The sequence below is a fragment of the Symphalangus syndactylus genome, chromosome 9 (genome assembly GCF_028878055.3).
Source record: "Symphalangus syndactylus isolate Jambi chromosome 9, NHGRI_mSymSyn1-v2.1_pri, whole genome shotgun sequence".
NCBI lineage: Eukaryota > Metazoa > Chordata > Mammalia > Primates > Hylobatidae > Symphalangus > Symphalangus syndactylus.
In genome coordinates, this window is record NC_072431.2 from 85,370,396 (window position 1) to 85,398,325 (window position 27,930).

A 27,930-nucleotide genomic window follows, 5' to 3' on the forward strand; every position below is an offset into this window, starting at 1 on the left:
GAAGTGCCCAAGGGGCTGCGAGTAGCTAGGCAGGTCCCTCCTCCTGTCAGGCCCCTCTCCTATTGCAACACTCTCTGAGCCCCCTGAGGGCTGACATTCTGGGATTCTGGAACCTCAGCTGTTCCCTATCTGTACAATATGTACAGGGGACTCATCAGTCCCAAGAGATGCACCATCTCTCTGAATAACATGAAACAAAACAGGAAATTCCAGAAGTAAGGTAACTTTACTCAGATAAAACACAGATGGTAGCAGATAAAGGCCACAAGCTCTTGGGATGCCATTCCAGAGGGCTCCTCACCCACAGAGGGGCCCCTGTAGGAAGGAGGCCCAGGCCCCATCTGCACAGCAAGCCCCGGTGAGGGGCTCTAACACACCCCCACTCCAGCCTCTCGTCATGGACACAGCCCATAGTGGGCACAGCATCATAATGGAATGGACTCTGCAGGCCATGCATGGCTCCTGGGAACCCCCAGCCCCTCCCTTCTCCTCCCAGCCTTTCCAGCTGTCTTCCCACCAGAAGGGCTCGGAGGTCACAGCACGGAACGTCTTCCAAGAGCCCCTGCCTGTCTTTCTGCCTGGATGTAGGCAGGAGCTGGGGCTGGTGCAGGAGCCAGGGCGGGAACCAGAGATGGGGTCAAGCCAGGAGTCCTAGTCCAAGCAGGGCCTAGACTGCGGCTAAGGCTAGGCTGGATTCTGTGCTAAGAAATAGCATAGACACCTCCGGGCAGAGGCTCCAGCCCAGCCTGCGGGGCACAGGATGCAGCAGGTGATTTCTGTGCCCAGCACACAAGCTCTGGCCTTATCACATTTTCCTCCACTGGCCCTAGAACGAGCAAAGAGCTTGGGCGGATAGCCTGAGCCTCAGCCAGGGAGCAGGCTGGCCTCAAGGGAGCAGGTCAGCCCAGGAAGGGAGGGGTCTGCCCATGACCAGGTGGGGTGTGGCCACAGTAGCTGGAGATTGGCAGCACCCACCCGCTCTCCCATCCCCAGGGAACTTTCTTCCAGCTTGCCAGGTGTGACCCACTCCATCTCACCCGGACCCTCACAGCAGCGTGTCGGTGCGTTTGCTGCGCCACACCACCAGGCCAGCCATGGCGACAGTCAGAACGACAGGTATAACGATCAGCGGGATGAGAACTTCATCTGGAGGGTCCTCCAAGTGGACCCTGTCCACGGTGCAGTTGGAGAAGAACTGCCTGTGGATGCCAGTGATGAAGCCCTGGGCCAGGGGGTTGGGCCAGTAGCAGCCCACGATGTTGGCCTCCATCTCGGTGCAGTTGGTGAAACTCTCGTAGTACCTGCAAAAGCAGAGGAGGTGAAAGCCAGGCTCTTGCCATCTCCCCTCACACCTACCCTGACCTGAGGCCAGGAAGATGGGTGGGGTGGTTTGGGTACAGTCCCATTTGGCCACCTACTCACAGCCCAGCCTTGGAAAATCCCCATTCTGGCCACAGGGTCATCTGTGCCCATGACCCACTCCCTGTGTCCCCTGCCCACATTTGCATCACAATGACCATGACTTGCTGCCTTTGAGGCCATGAGCTCCCAGGATCCAGGGTCTCAGCCCAGCTTCCCTGGACCTCCAAGCACTACACAGGTCTGCCCAGAGTACACACCAAGCCATGCTTCTGCAGGGCCAAAGGGTGCCTAGATCACGGCCACTTGAACCTGCAAAGCCTTCATCATCCAAGATACCCTAAGAGCCCGAGAGGCGGGTCTCTCTGAGGCCAGGGGCCAGCCACCTCCTAATCAAGTCAGCCTGCCCTCATGTGCCAGGTGGTGGCCAAGTGAGAGTCAGACCTGTGAGCCCCAGTCCCTGCCTCTTCATCTCCTACTCAGAAGTTGCCTCCTTCGGCCCCATCTAGCAGGACATGTGGAGCCTCCTCCTGTGGGGCCCCCTGTCCATGAGATCAAAGATGGGAAGGGCACTCAGCAAACCACCCATGATGCTCCATGCCCGCCCAGCACAGGCTCTGGACAGTCCTCATGCTGACCAAGGGCTACAGCCACCAAGACCCAGAGGTCAACTCAGCATAACGGACTTCCCAGCCACCACCTGGTCCAATGGGCAGCCTGTGGAGGTGATGACCTCCCTGTCATTGGGGTCTGCAAGGCCTAGAGTGGCAGCCACTCATTCAGGATGTTCTAGACGAAGCTAGATGGACTTCTGCCCAGATGCCACCCCCTCTGTGCAGGGCTAGCACTTCCCCACGTCTGTGCTGCATGAGGACAGATGCAGGAGTGTGAAGGGTCCTGCCTTGGCTTCTCCGTGGGAAAGTAGCCCATCTCCTCCTTCCTGCGCTGTCCCAGGAGGGAGCCACTGATCTGGCCCATCCACAGGAAAGAGCTGCTTCCTGCATGGAACATCATCTGGGTGTAGATTTCCCAAAGCATCAGAAAGGGGTAGGAAACAGGGACTCTGACCTACTCCACCCAGGGTTCTCCTGGTCTCCCAACCCCATGCCCCAGGAAGGGTCTGGGATGCCCAGGTCCAGTCACTCAGCCCAGCTCCTGACTGATCCAAGGCTGGCTCTCAGCACCTTGGAATGTAGGTCAGACACACACCTGTGCCTTTCCAGGTAGTGTCAGCAGAGAACAGCCAGAGCAAAAGGAACAGCCTCGAATCCAAGTACAGAGCTGTTGGCTCTCCTGGGCCTCAGCCACAATGCAGTGCCTGAGACATGCCCAGGCATTAGAGACACCTCAACAGCTAGGTCCATGGACAAACCCTCATCTCCCCTGACCTGCTTCTCCCACAGGGCCTCAGATTCAGTGGCCTGCTGTCCACCCCAACGCCCCGCCAGCTGATCCAGGAGCTGGGGAGCCATCTAACAACACTCTGCAACAGCCTTCACCTTCAGAAGTTCCCAGCATCTATGTGTGTGATGAGAATCACATGCGGTAACCTCTGTGTCTCCAGTCATTCCACTGAACTGCTACCCAGGAATGCCACCCCCAACAACCATCCCCAGGGCTGAGATGAGTCAGACAGACCCTGGAGAAGACCCTCTGTGGACAGCGAGTCTACAGGGCAAGAGGAGTGATGTGCAGCCCCAGAACCGTCCCAAGAGGAGGTGAGACAGGGCTGAAAGCCCCACTCCCAGCCAAAGTTAGGCCACATGGAGAAGCCCACGGAGCAGAGGTAATCCCAGAAGACAGCATGGAAAGTGGCTTCAGGCTCAGGTTGCAGAGCCAACGTGGTAGGGCCTCTCCAACTCCAGCTCAGCCACTCACCATCTTTGTGATATGGGCCATGTCATTTATCCTCCCTGGACCTCAGTTTCCTCATCTGTAAGTGGGTTTAATAACACTTATCCAATCAGGTGGTTGAGAGAACCAAATGAGTTGAGGTCCATGTGGCCCAGCAAGTGCCTGGCACAGAGTAGGTCATGGAGTGAGCCCACCCCAGCTGTTAGGTTTGGGGCAGAGCTGAGCACAGCACCCATCTCTGTGGATCCACAAAATCTACATTTTTGTCACATATCTAGAGAGGTCCACATTCAGTGCTTCTCTAGAAAACCGGGAACTACTTATGATTTATTCATCCCCTGGATAATCTGGGGCTTCCCCACTCCTCCTTCAGTCAGGCTCCCCAGAGCACTCTCTCTAAAAAAGATGCACCACAACCCAGGATGGGAAGGAGAGGAGCCCAGCAGGCTGGAAGCCAGGCAAACCCCCCAGTCAGACTCCCTCTCCCCCCACCCACCTCTGGGGTGTTTGCCCACCTTGCTTTGTTTCACCACCTGAGTGTGTGTTCCAGGCAATATAGTGTTGCATTTGGAAATCCCATAGCAATGCTCCTTAACTGGGAGCAGAAGGAGCCCATTGCTGCTGTTGGAGGGAGGTTCCCAGGAGAGGACACGCTTTGGTTGCCCCGAGGGGCAATGAGACCCCTCCCCAGGGAAGGCCACAGGCAGGCCATGGGCGAGTTTGGGGAATAGGGTCTTCCCAGCCATGACTCCTGATGGGGCCGTCATGTGGACCAGTCCTATTGAGGGGAGCAAGCCACCTCTCCTCTAAGCTCACCAAGGCCCACCCTGCTTCAGTGGGGACCAAAGCAGAACGAACATTCAGGGGAAAGAGAGGGGTGTCCTTTGTTCTTGACTGAGCTGGGCTGCAGGGCTTGGGCAGGCAGTCGCCGTGTCAGATAAGCATCAGGTGCCCTCCACGTGGGCCAGGCTGCCTCCACCCGGGGCGTGCTGCCACACTGGGGCACCGCCCTCCCTGGGGCTTCCCTCTCCTGCCTTGGCTCTGCTCCCCAAATCTCACAGCTTCCTTTGTCGTGGTTTGCTCCACACCTTGGCACACAGCCACCAGAGCTTGAGAAAGGTATGTGGGAATAAGATGCTGGAGGTGCCACATGTCTGACAGTATTTTCGTTTCTCCCTAATTAGTGGACAAATTGGCGGGAAATAGCACACTAGCTGAGAAATCACAGTCCAAAATCCTCAGGTCATTGCATCCCACAGTCCTCGGTTTCCAGGACTACGGTGGGGGAGCCTGAAGGCCTCTGATCCCCTCATCTCCAACCTGGAGCTCATTTTTTTCCTCCTTCTGGATAGGTGTAGAAGTTTTCCTTTGTTTCCACAGCTCTGATATTCCAGGGTCCATGTGGGACATTTTCCTCCCTTCTGCCAGTACTGGGCAAGCCCTCACCGGCTGCAAGCTCATGCCCTCAGCCCCTGGCAAGAGCCCTTTATCCCTCCATTCTCCTGTTCTCTTTCTAGAATTCCTACTATCTTGGTGTTATGCCTGGACTGACCACTGACCTCCTAATCATCTTCTCTCTCTCTATCTCTCCTATTCCTGGGAGATTTCCTCAACATCTCCCTTCCAACCTTTCTATTCCATTTCACTTCTATCGTGTCCTCCATTTCTAAAGCTCTTTCTTTGTTCTCACTGATCACATGAGAGATAGTTGTTTGCCCCCTGAAGATATCAGTCGTGACGTTTGGAGTTTTCTTCTTGGTGCATGGCCCCCGGGGTTGCTTGGTTCCATCTCTCTGGTCTCTGTCCTTCAGGGTCAGAGCCTTAGATCAGATTTCCAGGGACCCTGCTTGGACACTAGTGACTGGGAGTGGGGACTGAGAGCTGATGAGACACTGGGACCCTGCAGAAGAGCTCGTCCCCAGAGCTTCCAGGGGTTGGAGGGGGTCACTGCTTCTAGGCCCTTCCTCTTGGCTGGTCTCACTCCTCAGAAAGGACAGCTTCAATCCTACCCTAGACCACCCTCCTGGACCCAGTGGCAAAAGATAATGCGTATCGGCCGCTTTCTCCAGCCTCCCTCTCTGGGACACTGTGCCACGTTCTCAATTACATGGGGAGGCCCAGAAACCCTGGTGTCACCAGCTCCAAGAATACACCCTTAGTGTCCAGCTGGGGTGGAGGAGGGCTCTGGACACCTCGCTGCTAATCAGCCACTCTTGCCCCTCTCTTGGGAGCTGGTGCTACCAGCCAGGTCTCGGGAGGCCTCCACAATGTTAACCTGGCTGTTCCCAGCTCCCCTTTTCCAGCATCAGGTCTGACTTCACCAAGGGCACTCAGTCAGTGGCTCTTGCCCACTCACTCGCTGACTCCTAAATGCCCATTGGGTTGCCTCCACTCCTGTCCTCCCAAACCAGGGCTGGACGTCTCTATTTAGTCTATTTACCGAGGCTTTGGCAGGTTACAGAGAGGAGCGAGACCAGAAGCTATGAAGCTATGACCTCCTCTTCCCTGACTCCACCGCCACCCGTGGGTCCATTCCAGGCCTGTGTCCAGGCTCACTGAGGACCAGGAGGAGCCTGCAAAACCCTTTCCTGAATCCCAGCACCCCTTCCCAGCAGACTCAGAATTCCTTTCCACTTGGTTCAGCAAGCAGTTCCCCCACACAGTGGGGCTGCAGATGTGACAGCCTCAAGGAGCCCCCATCTGCTGGGCCACCAGAATGGCCAGGGCCAGGGAGGCTTCCTGGGGCAGGGCCATGGTCAGTGTCTCTACAGAAGGCAGGGGCTGGGGTGCTAACATGCAAAAGCATGAGGCCAGCACATTTTGGGTCTGGCAGCAGCCACCAGGGGGTGGCACAAGACTGCAAAGCCAGAGGTGGAGTGGGGTGGGGCAGAGGACTGTGAAGCCATGAGCGATTTCCAAGGAGGTAAGGAGATAAAAAACCTAAGAAGCTTCTAGAACAAAGGGCCCTCCCTTCACCACAAGGTGTGGTCCACAATTACACCTGGTATAAACCAGTGGAACCCAATTCCTCTAAGTCCTCTGACCACTGAGGACAGACCCAGCCATGACTGGTGCTGTAAGAAAGACACACACGACAATGTCCACCCAGCTCTAGCTGTAAGGAGAGGTGGAGCACCCTCCAGGCAAGGCATCCCCCAGGCCAGGGCACCCCCTGGGGTAGGGCAGCACCCGCCCCTGGGAGAGTGCACCCCCCAGGCCAGGCCACCCGCAAACTGGACACTCCCCGGGCAGGGGACCTCCAGGCAGAGCACCCTGCAGACAGGGCACCCCCAGGCCAGGGAACCCCCGAACTGGACACTCCCAGGGCAGGGCACTAATCTGGATCAGGAGGAAAAGCAGGCATGGGGAAGATTCCCAAATAACAGAGGAGAGGGAGAAGCAGAGGCACAGTGTAGAATTGCTAGAACATCAGAGTGAGGATGCGGAATGGGGGATAGGAAGCTGGGAACCCGCTGTGGGTATGGGGAGCACAAATGCCGTGGGCAGGGGCGGGGCATGGGCAGGGCTGTGAGTGATTTGCCAGTGGGATATGGGTGGGGTGGCCAAAGCCAAGAGCAGAGTGTGAATAGGAGCGTGGTTTGGGCCCTGGGCAAAGTGTGGGGCAGCACATAAAAGGGCTGTGGGCGGCCTACGGTGGGTTGTGGGTGGGGCATGGGTGAGGCCTTGGGTAGAGTGCGGTCAGGCTGTGGTCAGGCAGTGGTTGGGCAGTGGGCAGCGCTGTGGTCAGAGAAAATCCCATGCCCAGCAGTGGCACTCACACGATGAACTCGGACAGGTTGCACCACTTCCAGGCGTCCACCTTGCCCATCATGTCTGCGAAAGCCTTCCCACACAGGGGCAGCCTCTCCAACATGCCTGTCTCGTTGCAGCCGCCAGCTCTGGGACATCCACCTGGAGAGGGGACAGCCATAAGAATTCCACTGCAGTTCACACTGGGGGTGCCAGAACAGGGAAGGCCCGAAGGGCCATAACTTGAGTACTCACTAGCAAGGCTCCGTTTGCAAGCCTGAGACCTTTCCAGCGGAGTCCTTCACCCTCCACCCTGACCTACCTGCCAGTGCAGAAAGGAGGCTCCACACCGGTACCTGTCCCCAAGACAGGACAAGTCCACCTTTTCACTTCACCGCCTCACAGGCAGTGACACAGGGAGGGATCAAGCAGTGAGACCCTGGGCCAAACTCCTTGGGAGGTGGTGAGAGGGTGTCAGGCAGATCAGGGCTGGCAAAGAGGCTCCAGTTCCAGCTTAGGAGTCCCAGGGCCTGGGAACATCCTGAGGACTCTAAGACCTGGGGACCATCCCATTGCCTGCAGGGGTGGCAGAGGAGGGCTCCAGGCCAGAGGAGGGCACCACCCCCTCCTGGTCAAAGCCCCCCTCCGATTCTGGGAAACCAGGGGCTGAGGCCACTGCAGGGACTCATGTTCCCAGCAATGGGAATGAGTCCTTTGGACTTTCTCGGGGTCTGACACAAGCTGCTTGTCCCAGGATTTCCCCACTGCCCTTCCCAACCTCTGCCCACCAAAACATTCCCTCCCCTTCCTCCTCACGCCTTTGCTCCACACATTTCCCCATGGGGAACATCCTCCCTCCCACTGAGCAATGCCCCCTGTCCTTCAGGGCCTGTCTCCACGGTCATCCCATTTCCAGATGACAGAACCTCCCTGCTCCTAAACTTCCCTCACCTGAGCTCTGCTTTGGTGCTCATCATATACTCAAGACAGAGCCAAGGCATATGTGTCTGGTGTGTGTGTGTGTGTGTGTGTGTGCATGCACAGCCCTGCTGTCTGTGTCTTGGTGTGTGTGCACGTGTGTGTGTAGGTACACAGCCCTGCCATCTACATCTTGGTGTGTATGTGTATGTATACATGTGCATGTGTGTACACAGCCCTGTCATCTGTGTTCCAGCAACTGGTGCTGGGCTAGAGGAAATACCACGAAGAAGCAGATAAGAAAATGGTTCCAGATTGACATAGGACAGACCTGGCTCACACCCACACTTCACTGGTTACCAGCTCAACCTCAGTTTCCCCATCCACAAGATGAGGGATATAGGCCCCACCTCACAAGGAGGTTGAGCTGGCTAACTTAGGTCTGAAATGCTCAGTGCCACCTCTAGGAATGTATCATTCATTCATTCCCTCAATAAGTCTTGGCTGAATGACAGGGAAAGCAGTGAGCATTTCAGAGTCTGATCTTCTTCTGTGTGCGGCTCACCCTGGGCACTGAGCAAGTGCTGAATAAGTCACTTTAATATGGAAATGGCACGTTTAGACAGGACCACCTTCTGGTGCGATGACCTGCTCCACCAGACCACAGCACCCCAGACACTCCTCAAGAGGCATAATCCTAACATTAGGGAAGACCCTGGGAGCCCCTTGGTTGAACAAGGGCCTGATGCCAGCAAAAGTGAGTGGCTTGCCTGAGGCCAAAGGAAGGCTGGAGGGGTCCAGATCCCAGGGTTAAGAGAACTGGCATGCTCAGCCCACCCCACCCCCCTGCAGCAGGACACCTGGAGCACATACGGAGGACAGGGGTTAACTGGAACCCCACAGAGGAGAACACAAAAGGGCTTGCCAGCTGTTCAGTGTCGTGGGTTCCCAGACTCAAGGCCTCTTCTTCCCTTTGTGACTGCCCAAACCTGTACCTCAGTGCTGACAGCACTGAGAAGGGCCCCTGGGGGTCACAGCTGGTAAAGTTGGACAGGGGACTCGCAGGTCCCAGCAGGTGGTCTGAGAAGCCTGTGTAGGCACTCGCATCTCCCCTTCTGTCCATGCAAGCTTCCCCAGGACCCAGGGCATCTTGAGGCCCCAGGGAACCCTGGGGATGGGAAGCACACAGGCTGTGGCTCAGTGGTCGGCCTGCTGCCATGTGTAAGCAGATGGCAAGGACACAGGCTGGGTGAAGTCACCACCATAGCCCCTGGACACAGGGTCAGTGACTGGCTCTCCCAGAACAGGTGTTTCAGGGCCTTCTGGCCACTCTGCATGGTTTCCAGCACCTGGAATGTCCCTGACCCCCACATTCGTTTGTCTCATCAGCACAGCTGCAGGCCTGGCTTCTCTGAAAGGCCACACATCCCACTTAGGGCCCCAACCCCTGAGTGAGCCTCTGGGGTGCTCACCTCTCTTCACAGAAAGGCCATGTGCTCATTCTGTGTCTGTCCCATCCCCGCATGTAGCACAGGTCCCCCACATGGTCCCACAGGGCCTGCACATGGAGATGGTGGCTCAGTACCCACTGTCACCCCAGTGAAATTTATCCAAAGATTTAGCAAAACATGCTGGACCACCACTATCATGTGTTGCGGACTGTGTTGGATCCTTGGACAAGGGGAGATGGAGAGGGTGTGGTTCCTGTCTTCAGAGGACCTGCCATCTGGGGTCCAGGGGGCAAGAGGAAGACACAGGGATCTCAGTCCAACTAGGGGAGTGATTGAAGATAGAGCATATAATAGATGGGGCAGAACCCAGGACAGAGTGTCAGGAAGTCTCAGCAAGATCCACAGGCCATATAGGGGCTGCGCGCGTACAGGCAGCCACAGACAGAAGGAGACCTGAGCTCCGATGTCAGTGGTGGGAAGGGGGCATGACCAGGGCTGCATCAGGACCACTGAAGGGGATGGTGCAGTGGCTATAGGGGGCTAAAAAATGCACAGGCCCCATTGGGATCACCTAAGAGGACTTGAGCTGCCCGGGTAGCAGGAGGAGCATGGAGCAAGACGGGTCCAGGTGCCCAAAGCAACATGGCTTCAGCAAATACCAGTCAATGGCCCAGAGATGGGCCAAGAACAGGAGCCAGTGTGGGGACAGTGGCCAGCTGCACACGTGAGGGCTTGCTGAGGCCATGGGAGTCAGGAGGTCTCTGAGGACCCAGCCTGTACTTTCCCTGGCCCCTAGGCCCCTGTCATCTGTCCCAGGCTTCACAGCAGCCCCCAAGGGCACTATAACACCCACTACACAGATGGAGAGGCTGATGCCCAGAAAGATTAAGTGTCTCCCAGGGTCACACAGCTTTGGGGTAGTCATCTGTGCATGCCGGGCCTGCTGTCTTCACCCACAGTACTCAAGACCCTCCTGGCTCACTCCTCCAGCCAAAGCACAGTGCTCCCCATCCCGTCTGCTCTCACTGGGCCTTGTCCATTTCCTCAGCTGGGAGTGCCCACTCCCATCTCCCTAGGAGGAAATCCACAGCCCCCACCAACACCCCCACCTCACCCCTCTCCTTGGCGACTGGGCCCCACTGCGCCCCTGCTGTTGAGGCTCTGCTATGTGTGTCTGCCCTCCTCCCAGCTCAAGCCTGGTGTCAGGAGGTCCACAGCAGCATTTGTGCCATGAATGCGAGGACCCCAGGATGGTAGCAGTTGAAGAAGTGTGAGCTGTGGGCAAAGTTGCTGACAGTCCCCAAGGGAAAACAGGTGCCCTGGACAATCAGCTCTGCTCCTTGCGGTCCTCCCCACACTATCAGAAGTGGCAGAAGCCTACAGAGGCTACAGGGAAAGCTACAGGTTTCCCCCAATGGGCAGTCAGCTCCATGCTGGGGTTTCCTCCATTTCCCAAAGTCCATCAGGGCTCACTGGGCACTGGGAAACTTGGATGTAAAAACCACTGCCCACCACCTCCTGCTCAGCTGTCCACAGACACAGCTGGGACCTTCATAGGGAGAAGCCCACTTGGTCCCCACAGCCACCTCAAGGCATGTGTCCTTCCTTCCATAAAAGCAGTATTAGAGAGGCCACATCCTTCACCCAAAATCCCAGTTTGTTAGCGGCAGCCTGGACAATAGCCCAGGGTCCTGACACCTGGGCACCACCCACAGCTTCTGATGGACACTGCTTGCAGCTATAGTGTGGATTTTGTAAAAGCCTTATACAAGCCTCACTATATCCTTGTAGAGAAGATAAGCAGACATACTTCCATGTCCAGTCATATGGCAGATGTCTGGACAAACTTTCTACTGAAAACAACTGAAAGCCTGGATAAAATATAAACTATACATTCATAAAATCATCAAGAAGCTGGCAAGATGGCAAGAAATTGTCAAGCTAAAGACTAGATGGAGTGGAACCCAGAGGGCCATGGATTTGTTGCCCTGGAGGCGTCTTCCCAGCCTGGAAAACTGGGGACGGATAAAGGCCAAGATGACAAGTCTAATGAAAGGCCCCATAAACTGACAATCAGAGGTAGGTGAACCAGAAATAACTCTTCACCCTCGTCCAAGTAGGAGGAATGGGACCAGCCACTGAGCAGGGAGGGGGGCCCCTCTCTGAGAGGTCATAAGCACAAGCTGACCTTCTTGTGGATTCATAGCCCAAATTCACATGACCTGAATGGACCCAGGGAAACCCCAAGTTTAAACTGATCATCATGGACAGGCCCCCGCAGGAGCAAATAAACCCAAACCCTCTCTAGAGGGAGGCACCATCATTGCAGCCCTCAGAAAGCTGCCATAATTAACTTCCCAAGGAAAATGAGCAGCTCACAATCAAAAATCAACTAAGTATAACCTCAGTAGAACGACCCAACAAGGTGAAACCCTGTCTCTACTAAAAATACAAAAATTAGCCAGTCGAGGAAGCATGCACCTGTGGTCCCAGCTACTCGGGAAGCTGAGGTATGAGAATCACTTGAACTAAGGAGGCAGAGGTTGCAGTGAGCCAAGATCGTGCCACTGCACTCTAGCCTGGGTGACAGAGTTAGACTCTGTCGAAAGAAAAGAAAAGAAACCCAACAAGGGGATACAGCCTTCAGGGATGGTGGTGTGAGAAGCTCATCCTAAGGGCACACATCAAATGAAGAAGGTTATTCAAGAAAATCTACCACATATCAGGAAGAATAGTGAGAATCTGTGACATTTGAACTACAACCTGCTCCCACTCCACACCCCAGCTCTGGTTGTAGAGCCTCTCTCTACTCCAGTGGATGCAACCACAAGTGGAGGTTCTCTCTACCCCAGCTCCCAGTCCTGGCTACAGTTTCATCCTGGGACAAGCAGGCATGTCCCTCCCAGCTCCATGTTGTAGGAGGTCTCTTCATTTTGGGCAGATGAGGCCTAGAGGACTGAGGCTCCCTGCCCCTCCCAGTCCCCACTTCTAAGGTGGAGGTTCTGCGCCAGGCATGGCAGGCCAAGAGTACTGGGGCCCCAACCACCCCACCCCAGCTCACGGGTAGGATGGAGGCTCCACACTGGGAGGATCAAAGCCAAAATCAGGTACTACAGTCTCCCTCATGGGTGCCTGCTTGTGGGGCAGAGATGTCATTCTGGTAGAAGCAGGCCACTGTCCTATCTCCAAGTCCAATGCAGTGCCAGGTCCTGCACAGGGGAAGAGGCAGGCTGTAAGAAGAGACAGATATTTCCATAGCTCTTGCAGAAGGGACTGGCTATATTTGGAACAGGACAGAAGTCCATGCCTGAGGGTGTTATCAAAAACAATGGAGGCAGGCGTGGCATCCCACACCTGTAATCCCATCACTTTGGGAGGCTGAGGTGGAAGGATTGCTCAAACCCAGGAGTTTGAGGCTACAGTGAGCCATGATCATGCCACTGCACTACAGCCTGGGTGACAGAGCAAGACCTTGTCTCAAAAAATAATAACAATAAATAATATAATTTTTTATTAGACTAAAATAATTTTTTAAAAAAATCAAAAAAGACATGAGACTTTATTAAAGCCTGAATAGATTTTAAAGGATTATATAAATGTCCTCTGACCACAATGGAATAAAATTAGAAATCAAACATAGGGCTGAGCGTGGTGGCTCACACCTGTAATCCCAGCACTTTCGGAGGCCGAGGTGGGCAGGTCACCTGAGATCCAGAGTTCGAGACCAACCTGGACAACATGGCAAAACCCCATCTCTACTAAAAATACAAACATTAGCAGGGCACGGTGGTGCACATCTGTAGACCCAGCTACTCAGGAGGCTGAGGCAGGAGAATCGCTTGAACCCAGGAGGCAGAGGTTGCAGTGAGCCGAGATCACACCATTGTACTCCAGCCTGGGCAACAGAGTGAAACTCTGTCTCAAAAAAAAAAAAAAGAAAGAAGGAAATCAAAGATGGAAAGAATTTGGGGAAATTCACAAATATGTGGGAAATTCACAAATATGTGGAAAATAAACAACATTCCTAAATAACCAATGGGCCAAAGAAAATTTCACAAGGGAAATTAGATATGGTTTTGAGATGAATAAAAATAAAAGACACAACATACCAAAACTTAGAGGGATGCGGCTAAAACAGTACTTAGAGAAAAATTTTTAGTTGTAAAAACTTATATTAAAAAAAAAAAGGCTGGACATGGTTACTCACTCTTAGAATCCCAGGTGGGATGGCTTGTGGCTGGAAGTTCCTGACCAGCCTGGGCACCATTGCGAAACCTTCATCTCTACAAAATAAAATTTTTTTAATTAGCCAGGCATAGTGGCACACCTGCAGTCCCAGCCAACAGGGAGACTGAGGTGGGAGGACCACTTGAGCCTAAGAGTTCAAGGCTGCAATGAGCCATGATCACACCATTGCACTCCAGCCTGAGTGACAGAGCAAGACTCTGTCTCTAAAAAAATAAATAAATAAAATAAGGCCGGGCGCAGAGGCTCACGCCTGTAATCCCAGCACTTTGGGAGGCTGAGGTGGGCAGATCATGAGGTCAGGAGATCGAGATCATCCTGGCTAACACAGTGAAACCCCATCTCTAGTAAAAATACAAAAAATTAGCCAAGCGTGGTGGCATGCACCTGTAGTCCTAGCTACTCAAGAGGCTGAGGCAGGAGAATCGCTTGAACCCAGGAGGCAGAGGTTGCAGTGAGCCAAGATTGTGCCATTGCACTCCAGCTTAGGTGACAGAGCAAGACTCCGTCTCAAAAATAAATAAATAAAAAATAAAATAAAATAAAATAAAAAGAATAAAGAAGAAAGATCTCAAATCAATTACCTAGCCCTCCACCCTAAGGCACCAGGCAAAGAAGATCAAACTAAGCTTAAAGACAGCAGAAGAAAGGAAGAAATTAAGATTAGAGGAGAAATTAATGAACTACAAAGTAGAAAAAAATCAACAAAACCAAAAGCTCATTAAAAACATAAAAAAGCTTTTAAAAGATCAACAAATTGACAAACCTTTAACTAGACTTACCAGGAAGAAAAGAGAGAGACTCAAATTACTAAATCAGGGATGAAAGAGGAGACATCACTACATCACTACCTGTGTTAGAGAAATAAAAAAGATTATATGCAAATACTATTAACTGCTATATGCCAACAAATTAGATAATGTCAATAAAACGGACAAATTCCTAGTAAGACATTGTTATGGAATGAATTGTGTCTCCCCTAAAAAAGATATATTGAAGTCCTAACCCCTAGTACACCTCAGATTCTGACCTTACTTGGAAATAGGGTCTCAACAGAGGTAATCAAGTTAAAACTAGGTCATTTGGGTAGACCTAATCCAACATGACTGGTATATTCTTATAAAAAGGAGAAATATGGACACAGAAAAAGATACACACAGAAAGAAGATGACGTGAAGACATTCAGGGAGAAGACAACAGTGTGAAGATGGAGGCAGAGATGGGAGTGATGCTACTACAAGCCAAGGAATGCCTGGGGCCACCAGAAGTTCGGGAAAGCCTGGGAAGGAATGCCCAGCACCTGGGTTCTTCTGGCCTCCAGAACAGGTTTTAAATCACCCAGATTATGGTACTTTGTTACAACCTAGGAAACTGTTAAAGACATAAACTACTGAAATTGGTTCAAGAAGACATCAAAAATCTGAATAGGTCTATACTAAGTAAAGAGATTGAATTCTTAATTTTAAAATTTCTCCCAAAGATAATCCCAGGTATAGATGGCTTCTCTGGCAAATTCTACCAAACACTGAAAGAAGAATTAACAGAAATCATTCGCAAACTCTTCCAGAAAATAGAACAAGCAGCACTTCCCCGTCTTCCAACTCATTCTCTGAAGCCAGTATAATCTTGACAGCAAAACCAAAAGCATCATAAGAAAAGAAATCTACAGGCCAATATTGCTTCTGAATATATATGTAAAAACCTTCAATACTAGCAAACTTAATCCAGCAACATATAAAAAGGATTATACACCATGACCAAGAAAGTTTTATCTCAGGAATGCAAGGGTGGTTCAACATAAGAACGTCAATTCATGTAATATATCACATTAATAAATGAAGGGGGGGAACCACATGATCATCTCAATTGATGCAGAAAAAGCATTTGACAAAATCCAATGTCTTTTCATGATTAAAAAACACTCAATATATTAGGAATGGAATGGAATGGAATTTCCTCAACATGATAATGACCATATATGAAATGCCCAGAGTTAACATAACCAATGATGAAAGACAAAGCTATCCTTTAAGATCAGGAACAAAACAAGGATGCCTGGTTTCACCACTTCTATTCAACATAAGTACTGGAAGTTCTAGCCAGAGCAATTAAGCAAGAAGTGAAATAAAAGGCATCCAAGTTAGATAGGAAGAAGTAAAACTATCTCTATTCACAGATGACACGATTTTATACGTAGAAAATCTAAAAGAATCAACATACAGACACACACACACACAGAGAGAGACTGTTACAGGTAATAAACTAACTCAGCAAAGTTGCAGGGTACAAAATTAACCCAAAAAAATAAGTTGTATTTCTGTGCACTAGCAATGAATAATCCAAAAAGGAAACAAAGAAAACAATTCCAATTCCAATACAATCAAAAATAATAAAATTCTTAGTAACAAGTATAATTAAAAAGTACAAAACTTGTACTCCGAAAAGTATAAAACATTGTTGAAAGAATTTTTTTTTTTCCTTTTTTGGAAACAGAGTCTCACTCTGTCACCCAAGCTGGAGTGCAGTGGCCCCATTTCAGCTCACTGGAACCTCTGCCTCCCAGGTTCAAGGGATTCTCATGCCTCACTCAGCCTCCTGAGTAGTTGGGATTACAGGCACCTGCCACCATGCCCAGCTAATTTTTTGTATTTTTAGTAGAGACAGGGTTTCACCATATAGGCCCAGCTGGTCTCGAACTCCTGGCCTCAGGTGATCCACCAGCCTCGGCCTCCCAAAGTGCTGGGATTACAGGCATGAACCACCATGCCAGGCCTATTGAAAGAAATTTTAAAAGACCTACATAAATAGAAAGACATCCTATGTTAACACATTGGAACACTTAATTGTTAAGATATCAGTACTACCTAAAGTGATATACAAACTCAATGCAATCCCTATCAAAATCGCAGCTGGCCCATTGCAGTAATTGATGAGCTGATCCTAAAGTTTCTATGGAAAAGCGAGGGACACAAAATAGCCAAAACAATCATGAGAAAGAACAAAGTTGGCCAGGCGCTGTGGCTCACGCCTGTAATCCCAGCACTTTGGGAGGCCAAGGCGGGTGCATCACCTGAGGTCGGGAGTTGGAGACCAGCCTGATCAACAGGGTGAAACCCCGTCTCTACTAAAAATACAAAATTAGCCAGGCGTGGTGGCGCATGCCTGTAATCCCAGCTACTCGGGAGGTTGAGGCAGGAGAATGGCTTGAACCCAGGAGGCGGAGGTTGCGGTGAGCCGAGATCGCGCCATTGCACTCCAGCCTGGGAAACAAGAGCGAAACTCCGTCTCAAAAAAAAAAAAACAAAGAACAAAGTTGTAGGACTCACACATCCCAATCTTACAACTTACAACATGGCAACAGTAATCAAGATAGCATGGTACTGGCATAAGTTTAGATAAATAGACCAATGGAATAGAATTCAGAGTCCAGGAATACACCCTCACACTTACGATAAATTGATTTTCTACAAAAGTACCAGGACAATTCACCAGAGAAAGAATACTCTTTTCAACAAATGGTACTGGGACAACTGGATATACACTTGCAAAAGAATAAAGTCGGACCCTTCTCACCTCATACACGAAAATTAACTCAAAATGGATCACAGGCCGGGTGCCGTGGCTCACGCCTGTAATCCCAGCACTTTGGGAGGCCGTGGCAGGCGGATCACGAGGTCAGGAGATTGAGACCTTCCTGGCTAACACGGTGAAACCCCGTCTCTACTAAAAGTACAAAAAATTAGCCGGGCGTGGTAGCGGGCACCTGTAGTCCCAGCTACTCGGGAGGCTGAGGCAGGAGAATGGCGTGAACCCAGGAGGCGGAGCTTGCAGTGAGCCGAGATCCGTACCACTGCACTCCAGCCTGGGCAACAATGCAAGACTCTGTCTCAAAAAAAAAAAAAAAAATGGAACACAGACCTACATTATCCCTTTATTATAAAACTAAATTAGCTTTATTATAAAGCTAAATTATGAAACTCTTAGATTACCCAGCTATTCAGGAGGCTGAGGCACAAGAATCGTTTGAACCTGGGAGGCCGAGGTTGCAGTGAGCTGAGATTGTGCCACTGCACTCCAGTCTGGGCAACAAAGCAAGCCTCTGTTTCAAAAAATAAATAAATAAAAATATAAATAAATAAAACTTTAAGAAAAATACAGGAGAAAATCTTTGTGCCCTTGTGTGAGAAAAAGCCTTCTTATACATGACACCAAAAACCCAAGAAACAAAAGAAAAATAGATAAATTAGACACATCAAATTTTAAAACTTCTGTACTTCAAAGGATAGCATCAAGAGAATGAAAAGACAACCCACAGAGTAAAAGAAAATATATGCAAGACGTATATCTAATAAACGACTTGTATCCAGGTTACACAAAGAATTCTTACAACTCCATAATAAAGGGAAAAACCAATTAAAAATGGGCAAAGGATATGAATAGTCATTTCTACAAAAATATATATAAATGATCAATAAGCACATGAAAAGATAATCAACATCATCAACCATCAGGGAAATGCAAATCAAACCACAATCAGATACCACTCACACCCACCAGAATGGCTATCATCAAAAAGGCAGTCAGACGTGATAGCACACACTTGTAACCCCACACATTTGGGAGGTTGAAGTGGGAGGATGGCTTGAGGAGTCTGGGGTTGCAGTGAGCTATGATTGCACCACTGCACTCCAGACTGGGCAACAGAATGAGACCCTGTCTCGAAAAAAAAAAAAAAGTGTTAGTGAGGACATGCAGAAATTGGAACCTTTATATACTACTGCTGATTGGAATGTAAAATGAAGCAGCCACGTTGGAAACTAGTCTAGCAGTTTCTCAAAATGTTAAACATAGAGTTACCATATGACTACACAGTTCCACTCCTAAATTTATACCGCACATGTTCACACACAAATTTTTACAAGAAGGTTCATAAAGGCATTATTCATAATAGCCAAAAGACAAAACAATGTCCATCAGCTGATGAATGGCTAGAATGTGGTATATCCATGCAATAGAATATTATTTGTACATAAAAGAGTGAAGTGCTAAAACATACCACTATATGAATGAACCTTAAAAATATTCTGCTGTGAGAGAAGCCAGTCACAAAATCTCACATATTATATGATGCCATTTACACTAAATGTGCAGAATAAGCAAATCTAGAGACAGAAAACATATTAGTGATTCCTTAAGGCTAAGGGGATTGGAGGAAATAGGGAGTGACTGCTAATGGGCAGGAGGTTTATTTTTGTGGTGACAACAACGTTCCATAATTGATTATGGTGATGGTTGCAAAATTCTAGGAATGTACTAAAAAATATTGATGTATACTTAAAATGGGTGAATTGTGTGGCGTGTGAATTATATCTCAATAATGCCGGCTTTTTAAGGCATAATAAAAACTTTTTCAAACATACAAAAGGTGAAAGGAAATATCACCTACACACCCAAACCACAAGTAATGTTTAGGAAAGCCTATCAGAAGCCAATATGGGCCTATGCAAAGGAATGGAGGACATCAGAAATTTTAACTATGTAAGTAAATATATAGAATTTTTCTCAATGTTTAAATTCTGTAAAAGATAATAATCGTGTGTTGTGATATTTATAACTTTGATTGAAGTAAAATGTATGACAGCAATGGCATAAAGTTCAGGAGGGGAGAAATGGAAGGTTCTTAGGCTATCTATGAATCAGTGTAATGTCACCTGAAGACAGAATGATAAGTTAAAGATGTATACCATAAACCCTGAACCAACCACTGGAGTAACAAAACAAAACAAAAAAAGAATTACATCCAATTAACAAGGATGGAGGAGGAGGAGAAGGGCAAGAGGAAGAAGAAATGGAGTAATAATAATAAATAGTAAGTCCAAAAGAAGGCAGGAAAGGAGAAAAGGGAGGAAAAGAATTGATGGTACAATGGTAGATTTAAATCTAACCATATCAATAATCAGATTGAAAGTAAATGGTCTAAGCACTTCAACTAAGAAGCAAAGATTATCAAATAAGAACAAAAAGTAAGGTCCAACAGTAGGCTGCCAACAGGAATCCAACTTTAAATGAAAAGACTCAAATAGGTTCAAAATAAAAGAGTGGGAAAAGACACATCTTGCTACCACTAATCAAAAGAAAGATGGAGTGGCTATATTAATATCAGACAAAGTATGTTTTGGAGCAAAAAATATTACTAGAGATAAAGAGGGTCTTTTCAATACAATAAAGGACTCAGTTCATCAAGATGACATAGCAATCCTAAATATGTATGCACCTAATAACAGCATCAAAACACACAAGGCAAAAACAGAACTACAAGAAGAAAATGACAAATCCACAACTTCACAATTACAATTGGAGAATTCTTTTTTTTCTTTTTTCTTTCGAGACAAGGTCTCACTCTGTCACTGAGGCTGGAGTACAGTGGTGCGATCATGACTCACTGCAGCCTTCACTGCCTGGGCTTGAGCAATCCTACCACCCCAGCCTCCTGAGTAGCTGGGACCACAGGCATGTGCCACCACACTCAGCTAGTTTTTTTTGTTATTTGTAGAGACAAGATCTCATATTACCCAGGCTAGACTCCAGCGATCCTCTCGCCTTGGCCTCCCAAAGTGCTGGAATTACAGGCATGAGCCACCGCACCCAGCAGATAATTGGAGAATACTCCTCTCTCAATAATTCACAGAACAAGTAGATAAACATCGGGAAGCTATTAGAAAACATGAACAGAGGAGGAACAGAGGTGTCCAGGGCACAGGGAGGAGCACAGTGGAGCTGGGTATACTGTGTGTGGAGGGGTGGAGTACACACCATTGTGGGCATAAAGGAAAGAAGAAGTGGCTTTGGAAAGGTAGACCCAGGGCAAGGTTGGAGCAGGATGTACAGGTCTTCAGAGTTTATTTAAAGTCTAATAGAAAGGCAGAAGTGGGTTTTCAGCCACAGTACTCTCCCACTTGACTCAAATAGGCCCTCTGAGCTTTCATATCATGGAATCCTGGGCAAGCACCAGCCAGGACTGAAGCTGGCATCCCTTCAAGAGAAGCCTGTACCATCACTGCAGGAAGGGAAGCCCATGTCCTTCTGAAGCTTGACCGTGCCACCCTCCAGATGCCCCACTGGCATGCAGCCAGAAGGCAGAGACCTCATCCCGTTTACTTCCTGATTTGCTGTGTGACTCCAAGCAGGGCCCTTCACCTTTCTGGGCCTTTGTCTCCCCGTCTGTAAAAAAGAGTGATTCTGAATCTGTGTGTTTTCATTGGTTAATAATTGTGTACCTACAAAATCTCTGTGAAGGTTAGCCTTCATCAGGCCCCAACTTCCTATTCCCACCACGCTGACCCCAGCCTCCAGCTTGCCCCACCCATGAGCTGCTGCTCCAGGACCCTCTGGCTGCTGGCAGCACCTGCCCCTCCTCCTCCACAATCAGACTGTCCCCCATCACCACAGCCTCCTTCCTAGACACCAGCAGCTCCCATTTCTGTGTGTCCCAAGCTGTTGACCCCAGGTTCTCTTGTAGCGCAGCTCTAGACTCTGAAGTGCTCTGAAGGAACCAATAAGTAATAAGAGACTCAAAAGTGAAGCCATTCTTCTATAAGGCTGGTAGGGACCACCATTCGTGAACCCACCCAGAAAGCCCTGAGGCTTGGGGGCTGTATCCCTAGTTCCTCTGGGCACTGTCATCTTTCAGGGCAGCCACTAGAGATAGGACAGACCCAGCAGAGTCAACTGCACAATAGGCTCATCCAGGCCACAGCCCAGGCCTATTGCATGGGAGCCTCTGGGGTGTGAAACCAAGAATTCGTGTTTGTTAAAACCTCCAAGTGATTCGGACGTGGGGTCAAGGCTGAGACTGAGAGATGGAAAGTAATGTGTCTCCACTCAGATGTGCAGGCCATCACCTGAAGACCTCAAGCAATGTAGATTCCAGTTCAGCAGGCTTGGAGGCCAAAGCACTCATCTCTGCAAGCTCCAGGCAAGCCTCTTCTGCAGGTCCGAGGACCACACTCCAAGGAGTAAGGGCATGGGGGATGGAAGAGCAGCAAGCAGGAGCCAGAAGGCTCTAGGTGCTCACCTCAGCTTTGCCCCTGACCCTGACACTCACTCACTTGCCCCTCTGAGCCTCAATGTCCCCATTCAGAAACAGAACCAGTGGCACCTACCTGGCAGACCCTTGCCCCATTTCTCTTTCCCTTCAGCCAGGCTCTCCACCTCCCTCAGTACTGACCAGTGCTCCCTGAATGCCCTGTTCTAAGTGTGGCCCAACCCACCAAGCCCTACAACAGCCAGACAGGGCAGGTACTTAAAGACTGAAACCCTGTGGCAGGGTGGGTCACCTGCCTGCTCAATTAGACAAGTCAGGGGAGTCAAGGTTCAAAGCCAGGCCACCTGCCCACAGAGCTATCTCCAGGTGGCATGTCACCATTGCCTCAGACTGACACCCTCACTCCAATTCCCACCCTTGGTCTGCCAAGCAGGGCTGCGTCCAAGACTCACTTCCTTGCCCTGAGGGCTCCTGGCTGGAGTGGCCCCACTTAGCCCGGGTCCCCGATCCCCACCTTCCTTTCCTTCTCTCCCAGTGGGCACTTCCAAGCCCCACGCCAAGCCTGGGCTCTGCAAAAGATTCTGGAGTACAGGTCGGCATTGATCCTGGGAAGGGCCTGAAAAACATCATGCCTCCTTCACCACCTCCCTCAGTTTAGAGATGGGGCGATGGAGGCCCAAAAGAAAGCAACTTTCCTAAGGCCTCCCTCTGCCACCCTGCTCAACTGCACCTGCCTGCAGGCGAAAAGACAGCCCTGGCATAAGTGACCAAGGGGTGCAAGCCCCAGGGACCACATGCAGCCACACGAAGACTAAGGTGGCCTGTGCACCTTCACCCTAAAGCTGCCCCTGCCTTGGACTCTGAAGGTTCACCTAGCTGCTCTCCACATCCAGCTCCTGTCCTCAACCCTGGGTCTGGCGTCATTCCCTAACAGATTCTCTCAGCACCCTTGGGTGGGTCTCCTGAGCTCTGCCCACCATCCCAATGGACACGAGCCAGGCTAGCCCCACCCTGTCCCTCCTGGCCAGTGCCCACACCTGCAGCCTGGTCCACCTGGACTCCTAGGTCTAAATCTGAACCCCTAGACCTGGACCCCTTGGCCTGGTGCCCCCAAGCCTGCTCTGACTGTCACCTATCAGACCACCGAGACCCAGCCCAGTTCTTCTTCCTTCTCCGCCTCCCCCTCCTTCCCCTTCTTCCTCTCTTCCTCCTTCCCCTGTCCCTCTTTACCCTCATCCCCCTCCCCTGTTTCCTCTCCTCTCCTTCCTTTCTCCTAGTCCTGGAAGTCAGAATGAATCTGAACCACTGCCTTCTCCTCCCCAGCCCATTCCTAGGAGGTGTTTGCCGCAGCCAGCCCAAGTCATGGCTGTTCCTACAGCCCACCTTCCTACACAGGGCCTGTGTCTGCCACATTTTCACATTAACCATGATGCTCTGAAACACAGCTCTGGGACAAGATCCTGATAAGTGTCCATTACCCTCAGGCAACTATTATTCTCCCTGAGCCCCTGATCTCTCTCACTGAGCCAGGCAAAGATAGCATCAATTCCCCACCACCCCCAGTGCCAGGGCATTGCCCAGCCCCTCCCCCACGGCTCTACAAATACCCACCCAGGTGGCACAGCTATCTAAAGAGGAGGGGTCCCTGACAACATGCCCCTCCCTGAATCTCTGCATGCCCCAAATCTCTACATACTCCAGAATCTCCATATGCCCCATCACAAGGACCTGGCCCAGGCAGATTGTAAATGTGCCTTTGAGGACCACATGCCATCCTCAGGCAGGTGTTCTGGGATAACTTCTCTGTCCACGGAGGTGCTATGAGGATGCCTGTGACAGCACCAGCCCTGGGCCTGCACAAGGCAGGCACCCTGAGAAACCAAGTGCCCTCCCCAGGGAGCTCACTTCTAGTGCACATGAGGCTTGAGCAGCTCCCAGCAAAACCTGACAACCCACCCAATGCTAGAACAATGGTGTAAAGACAGATTCCTGGCAACAGCACAAAAGAGGGCCATTGCCAATCAAGCTACTGGCTGCATTAGTAAAGGACGCAGGAACTGAATCAAAATAGAAATCCATTTTGGTTGGTTTCATTGGGAAACAAAGAACATGCCGGCCTGTGTTTCTTTTGTCTCAGGGACTTCCAGACGCCACCGAGAGATGATAAACAGCCAAACAGATGCATTTCCGCAAGAAAGGGCTTTTGTGGCTAGTCATTTGGAAATGAAACACAGGCACTCTCCCTCTCCTTGACAGAAAGAGCATAGACCAGACTGGCAAATGGCTGCCATGGGCCACGGTCAGTCGACCTTGGGAGGCTGTGGATTCTGGGTGGTTCTGCCCCTGGTCTCTATGGTTGGGCAACTTCCTCTCTGCCCTCCAGACTTCTGTTTCCTTATGAAGAGTAGGTAAGAGCATGGAGGTCAGATAACCTCCAAGGAACCTCTAGGGCCAAAAATCTATGGGCCTCTTCTTGGCCAATCACTACCTTCAAGTCTTTTTTTTTTTTTTTTTTTTTTTTTTTAGGCAGTCTCGCTTTGTCACCAGGCTGGAGTACAATGGCACGGATCTCGGCTCACTGCAATCTCTGCCTCCCAGGTTCAAGCGATTCCCCTGTCTCAGCCTCCCGAGTAGCTGAGACTACAGGTATGCCCCACCACACCCGGCTAATTTTTTGTATTTTTAGGAGAGACGGAGTTTCACCATGTTGGCCAGTATGGTCTAGACCTCCTGACCTCAAGATCTGCCTGCCTTGGCCTCCCAAAGTGCTGGGATTACAGGCGTGAGCCACCAAGCCCGGCCGGCCACCTCCAAGTCTTTAATTCACCAGAGTTACTGCTATCCAACCACAGCCTTTGGGCCCACTTGATTCAGTAGAATCAATGTGACCACAGGTAACATGGTAGCAGGACATCATTTAATGATAAAAATGGTGGTACCATGTTCATATGCTTGCACACACAGACACACACACTATGGTGCTCCATCTTTGGGTGCTGTGAGTGAGCCTCATGAGGCCCAGTGCAGTCACTGGTGGGTGCCTTCCCATACCTCCCCTTGTTTAAGCATGAACCCTTCCACCCCACAATCCCATGCCCAACACAAGGCGATACGGACTAAACCGAATGGAATCAAACTGACAGTCTCAGCAGCCCTTTATAGGTTGCTATTCTTACATCTATATTGCAGCTGGGAAACTGAGGCCAGTGAGTGCCTTATGATCTTGGGATCATGATCAGGATTTTCACCCAGACCAGAAGAGTCCAGTCAAGAGCTGGGCACCACAGCAAAGCATCCTGCTGAGTAGACACCTGCTGGACTTCGCATCCCCACAGCCCCGCACAGCATCAAATGCTTTCTGGAAAAAGGCCTGGAATTCTCAAAGAAGCCCCAGAGGCCAGCACTCTCCCTGCTGGTCCTCCTGAGCCAGTCCTCACTCAAGAGGAACCCACCCGGCTCCTTCCTTCCAGACACAGCAGCATCCAGGGCAGATGTGGGCTCCAGTCCCGGATACCTCTGACACATCAGCCTGGGACCATGAGCAAGTTTTACCTCTCTCTGAATCTCACTCTGGCCAGTCGAACACTGGGAGGGTCTGCTGAGAAGCTGGGCCTGGTCCCTATTCTGGCGAGGGAGCGTGAACCCATGTCCCATTGGAGGGGGACAGTCAGGACCAACACAATAGGACGAAGAAGTGGCCCTCAGGAACTGGGTCCACGAGAGACAGGATTATTAAGAGGGGGGATTTTGTGCAGGCGGAAGCCTGTGGTCCTTCTCAGTTCGATACTGGAGATGGTCAGGAAAGCCTCAGCTTCTCCCAGAATGAATTCAGAGGACCTTCCTTCCACTATAGCAACCAAGATCTCCATCTAAGGGGCGCTCACTGGGATTTTGCTGAAACCCCAAATCAGCATGCTCCTGATTTCAGAAGCTGCCATGCACCTTTGCACTTCAACACAAAATCCACCACATCCTAGGCCCCAGCCCTGGAACACCAAATGCAGCCACACATGTTCTGCACACCAAGACCTCTTCAATGGAAGGAAAATGACCACTGAGTTTGGTCCACCCTTTTCCCACCTACCTTACCAAATCCCAAATCATCAAAACAGGCCCAACTCTGCATCTTACAGCCAGGGAAGCTGGGGACCACCAGGCCAGGGCCCTCCATCACCAGTGCCCCCCCAGAACTGGCCAGGCTCAGTCATCGCTTAGTGGACCCCAGCCCTCAGCAAGCACTGTTCCCCAACAGCCCTTACACACATTCTCTCTCTCTCTCTATCTTTTACTTTTTCTTGGATAATTTCTTTAGCAAGGTACTTCAAAGCAAGCTTTTAGTTTAATCTATTTCCATTTTGTGAGCAATGGTTCCTCCTAGAGTCCTGATTCCTTGTCGAAGAAGGCATTAGGAGAGGATGGCTCAGAGAGTCGCCCCGCTTCCCTCGCAGCCAGTTCCAGGACACACACAGGCGTCCACACACTGAAGGGCCCTGGGAGGACCAGCTACGCAGTCCGGAGTCCACCCGCCCACGCCCCTGTGAGTGGTGGGCAGGCACTCAATGCCAGGACAGGGAGCTCACTACCTTACAGACAGACCACCCTGGGGGGTAAGGAGGAAGGAGCCAGACTTGGTCCGCCTCCTCTCGCCCACCCTGAGGTGACCCCAGAACCGGGGCGTGGGGGGACATCACAACTGGGAGGAGCGGGGGCTGCCGGACCCCGCCGTCGGAAGACCCCGGAGGGGGCCCTGTGCCTCCCTTGCCCGCCAGAGTCCTTCGCCTTCAGCTTCTCCCGGGTGGAACCCTCCCGCAGAGCGTGGGGATCCCGCCAGGGTCACTGTGCGCCCCTCCCGAGCTCCGGGGCAAGGGAAGGACCCCGTCGCAGGTGCGGGAAGGCGCGGGTCCACGCGGGTCCTGTGAACCCCGAGGAGTGGGGGCTCCCCGGGTGCGGGCCGACGCCCCCTTACCGCAGAGCAGCAGCAGCAGCGGGAGAAGTTGCGGGCGCCGCCGCGCTCCAGTATCCATGGCTGGCCGGCCGCAGCTGGGTCACGCTCCGTCCCGCTGGGGGCGCGGCTGGGGGACGCCCGGATGGGGTTGGGGTGGGGCGGGGCCTCAGGGGGTCCTCCCTCAGGCCGCGCCCCCCAGACCACGCCTCCGGCCGTGCCGCGTTGCCTCCAAATGTGGGGTGCAGGCCCTGCAGGCGCGCCAGGTGGGAGGGACCGGGGCGGCTGGAGTCTGGGCTGGAATCTCAGCGGGGTGAGAGTGGAGCGCGGGCTGGGTTTCGAGCCGGGGACAAGCTGGGGTAAGGTGGGGTGCCGACTGATGGGCTCTGAGGGCGGGGCTGGGGTGCTGAGCTGCAAAGGAGCGTTTTTGGAGCAGATTGTAGGGGCAGACTGGGAGATGAGCCGGGGTGAGGGTGGGGGCAGGCTGATGGTGGGCTGGGATGCAGGCTGGAGGGACTTGGGGAACTTCCGTCCAGGCTGGGGGGCAGAGGGTGGGGGTAGACCGGGGAGGGAGCTGAGGTGAGGATGAAGCGCGGGCTGATGATGGCCTAGAGGAGGCTGGGGGTAGACTGGAGGAAGGTGGACCTGGGGGTGGGCTAGGTGTGCCCTGGCCGAAAGTAGACCAGAGTCCAGAGCTGCCCCCAGGCAGGGAGGGGACCTTTGAGCAGAGACACATCTAGGAGTCAGGTCTCCAAGGGTCAGGAAAGTGCATGAAGGAGGTTGGAGTGTGTGTGTGTGTGTGTGTGGTGTTCATGGAGTATGTGTGTGTGATGTGCATGTGGGGTATGTGTAGATGCATGTGTGTGCATGGAATGTGTGATGTATGGTGTGTGTGTGGAATGTGTGTGTTTGAGTCTGAGACAAGGTGTGTTCGTGAGTGTATGCTTGGGAAACAGTGTGTATGAGAGAGACTGGAGAGTGTGGCAACTACACACACAGAGACATATCACACACCAAGGACCAAGCCACAAGCAAACCGAGGGACAGGAGAGTATCTGGCACCACCAAAGACCTGGCCTTGAAGAGTGTCAGGGTCCCTGAGGGGAAGGAGGGCCTCAGTTTCTCCAGCCACAGGTCACTTGGCCAGATGGGTTGCCTCTGTCACCCTCAGCCCCTAGCACAGGCCCTGGCTGCAGTGGACACTTGATGGTGTCTCCAGAATTGTCACTGGTCAGGGCTTCCGAGAGCCAGCTGGAGGCACCTCTCTGCCCTCCAGGGCCCACCCACCACCCCTGGGGGCACATGCTGGTCTGAGGTTGGGGCACAGGCCCAGACTTCTACATGGATGGGCCCTCCACTCCTCTGAG

At 51.4% G+C, this 27,930-nt stretch overlaps 1 protein-coding gene across 1 annotated transcript; it reads right to left on the reverse strand.

The window, feature by feature from the left end:
• Positions 1-207: 207 nt before the first annotated feature.
• On the reverse strand, positions 208-26,878 carry RAMP3 (receptor activity modifying protein 3). Its single transcript, XM_055293210.2, has 3 exons — positions 26,588-26,878; positions 6,993-7,125; positions 208-1,301 (listed from the first exon to the last, which is right to left on the reverse strand). Exons 1-3 carry the CDS (start codon positions 26,643-26,645, stop codon positions 1,046-1,048), a joined length of 447 nt encoding a protein of 148 aa, XP_055149185.1. The 5' UTR covers positions 26,646-26,878; the 3' UTR covers positions 208-1,045.
• Between the last annotated feature and the right edge of the window lie 1,052 nt (positions 26,879-27,930).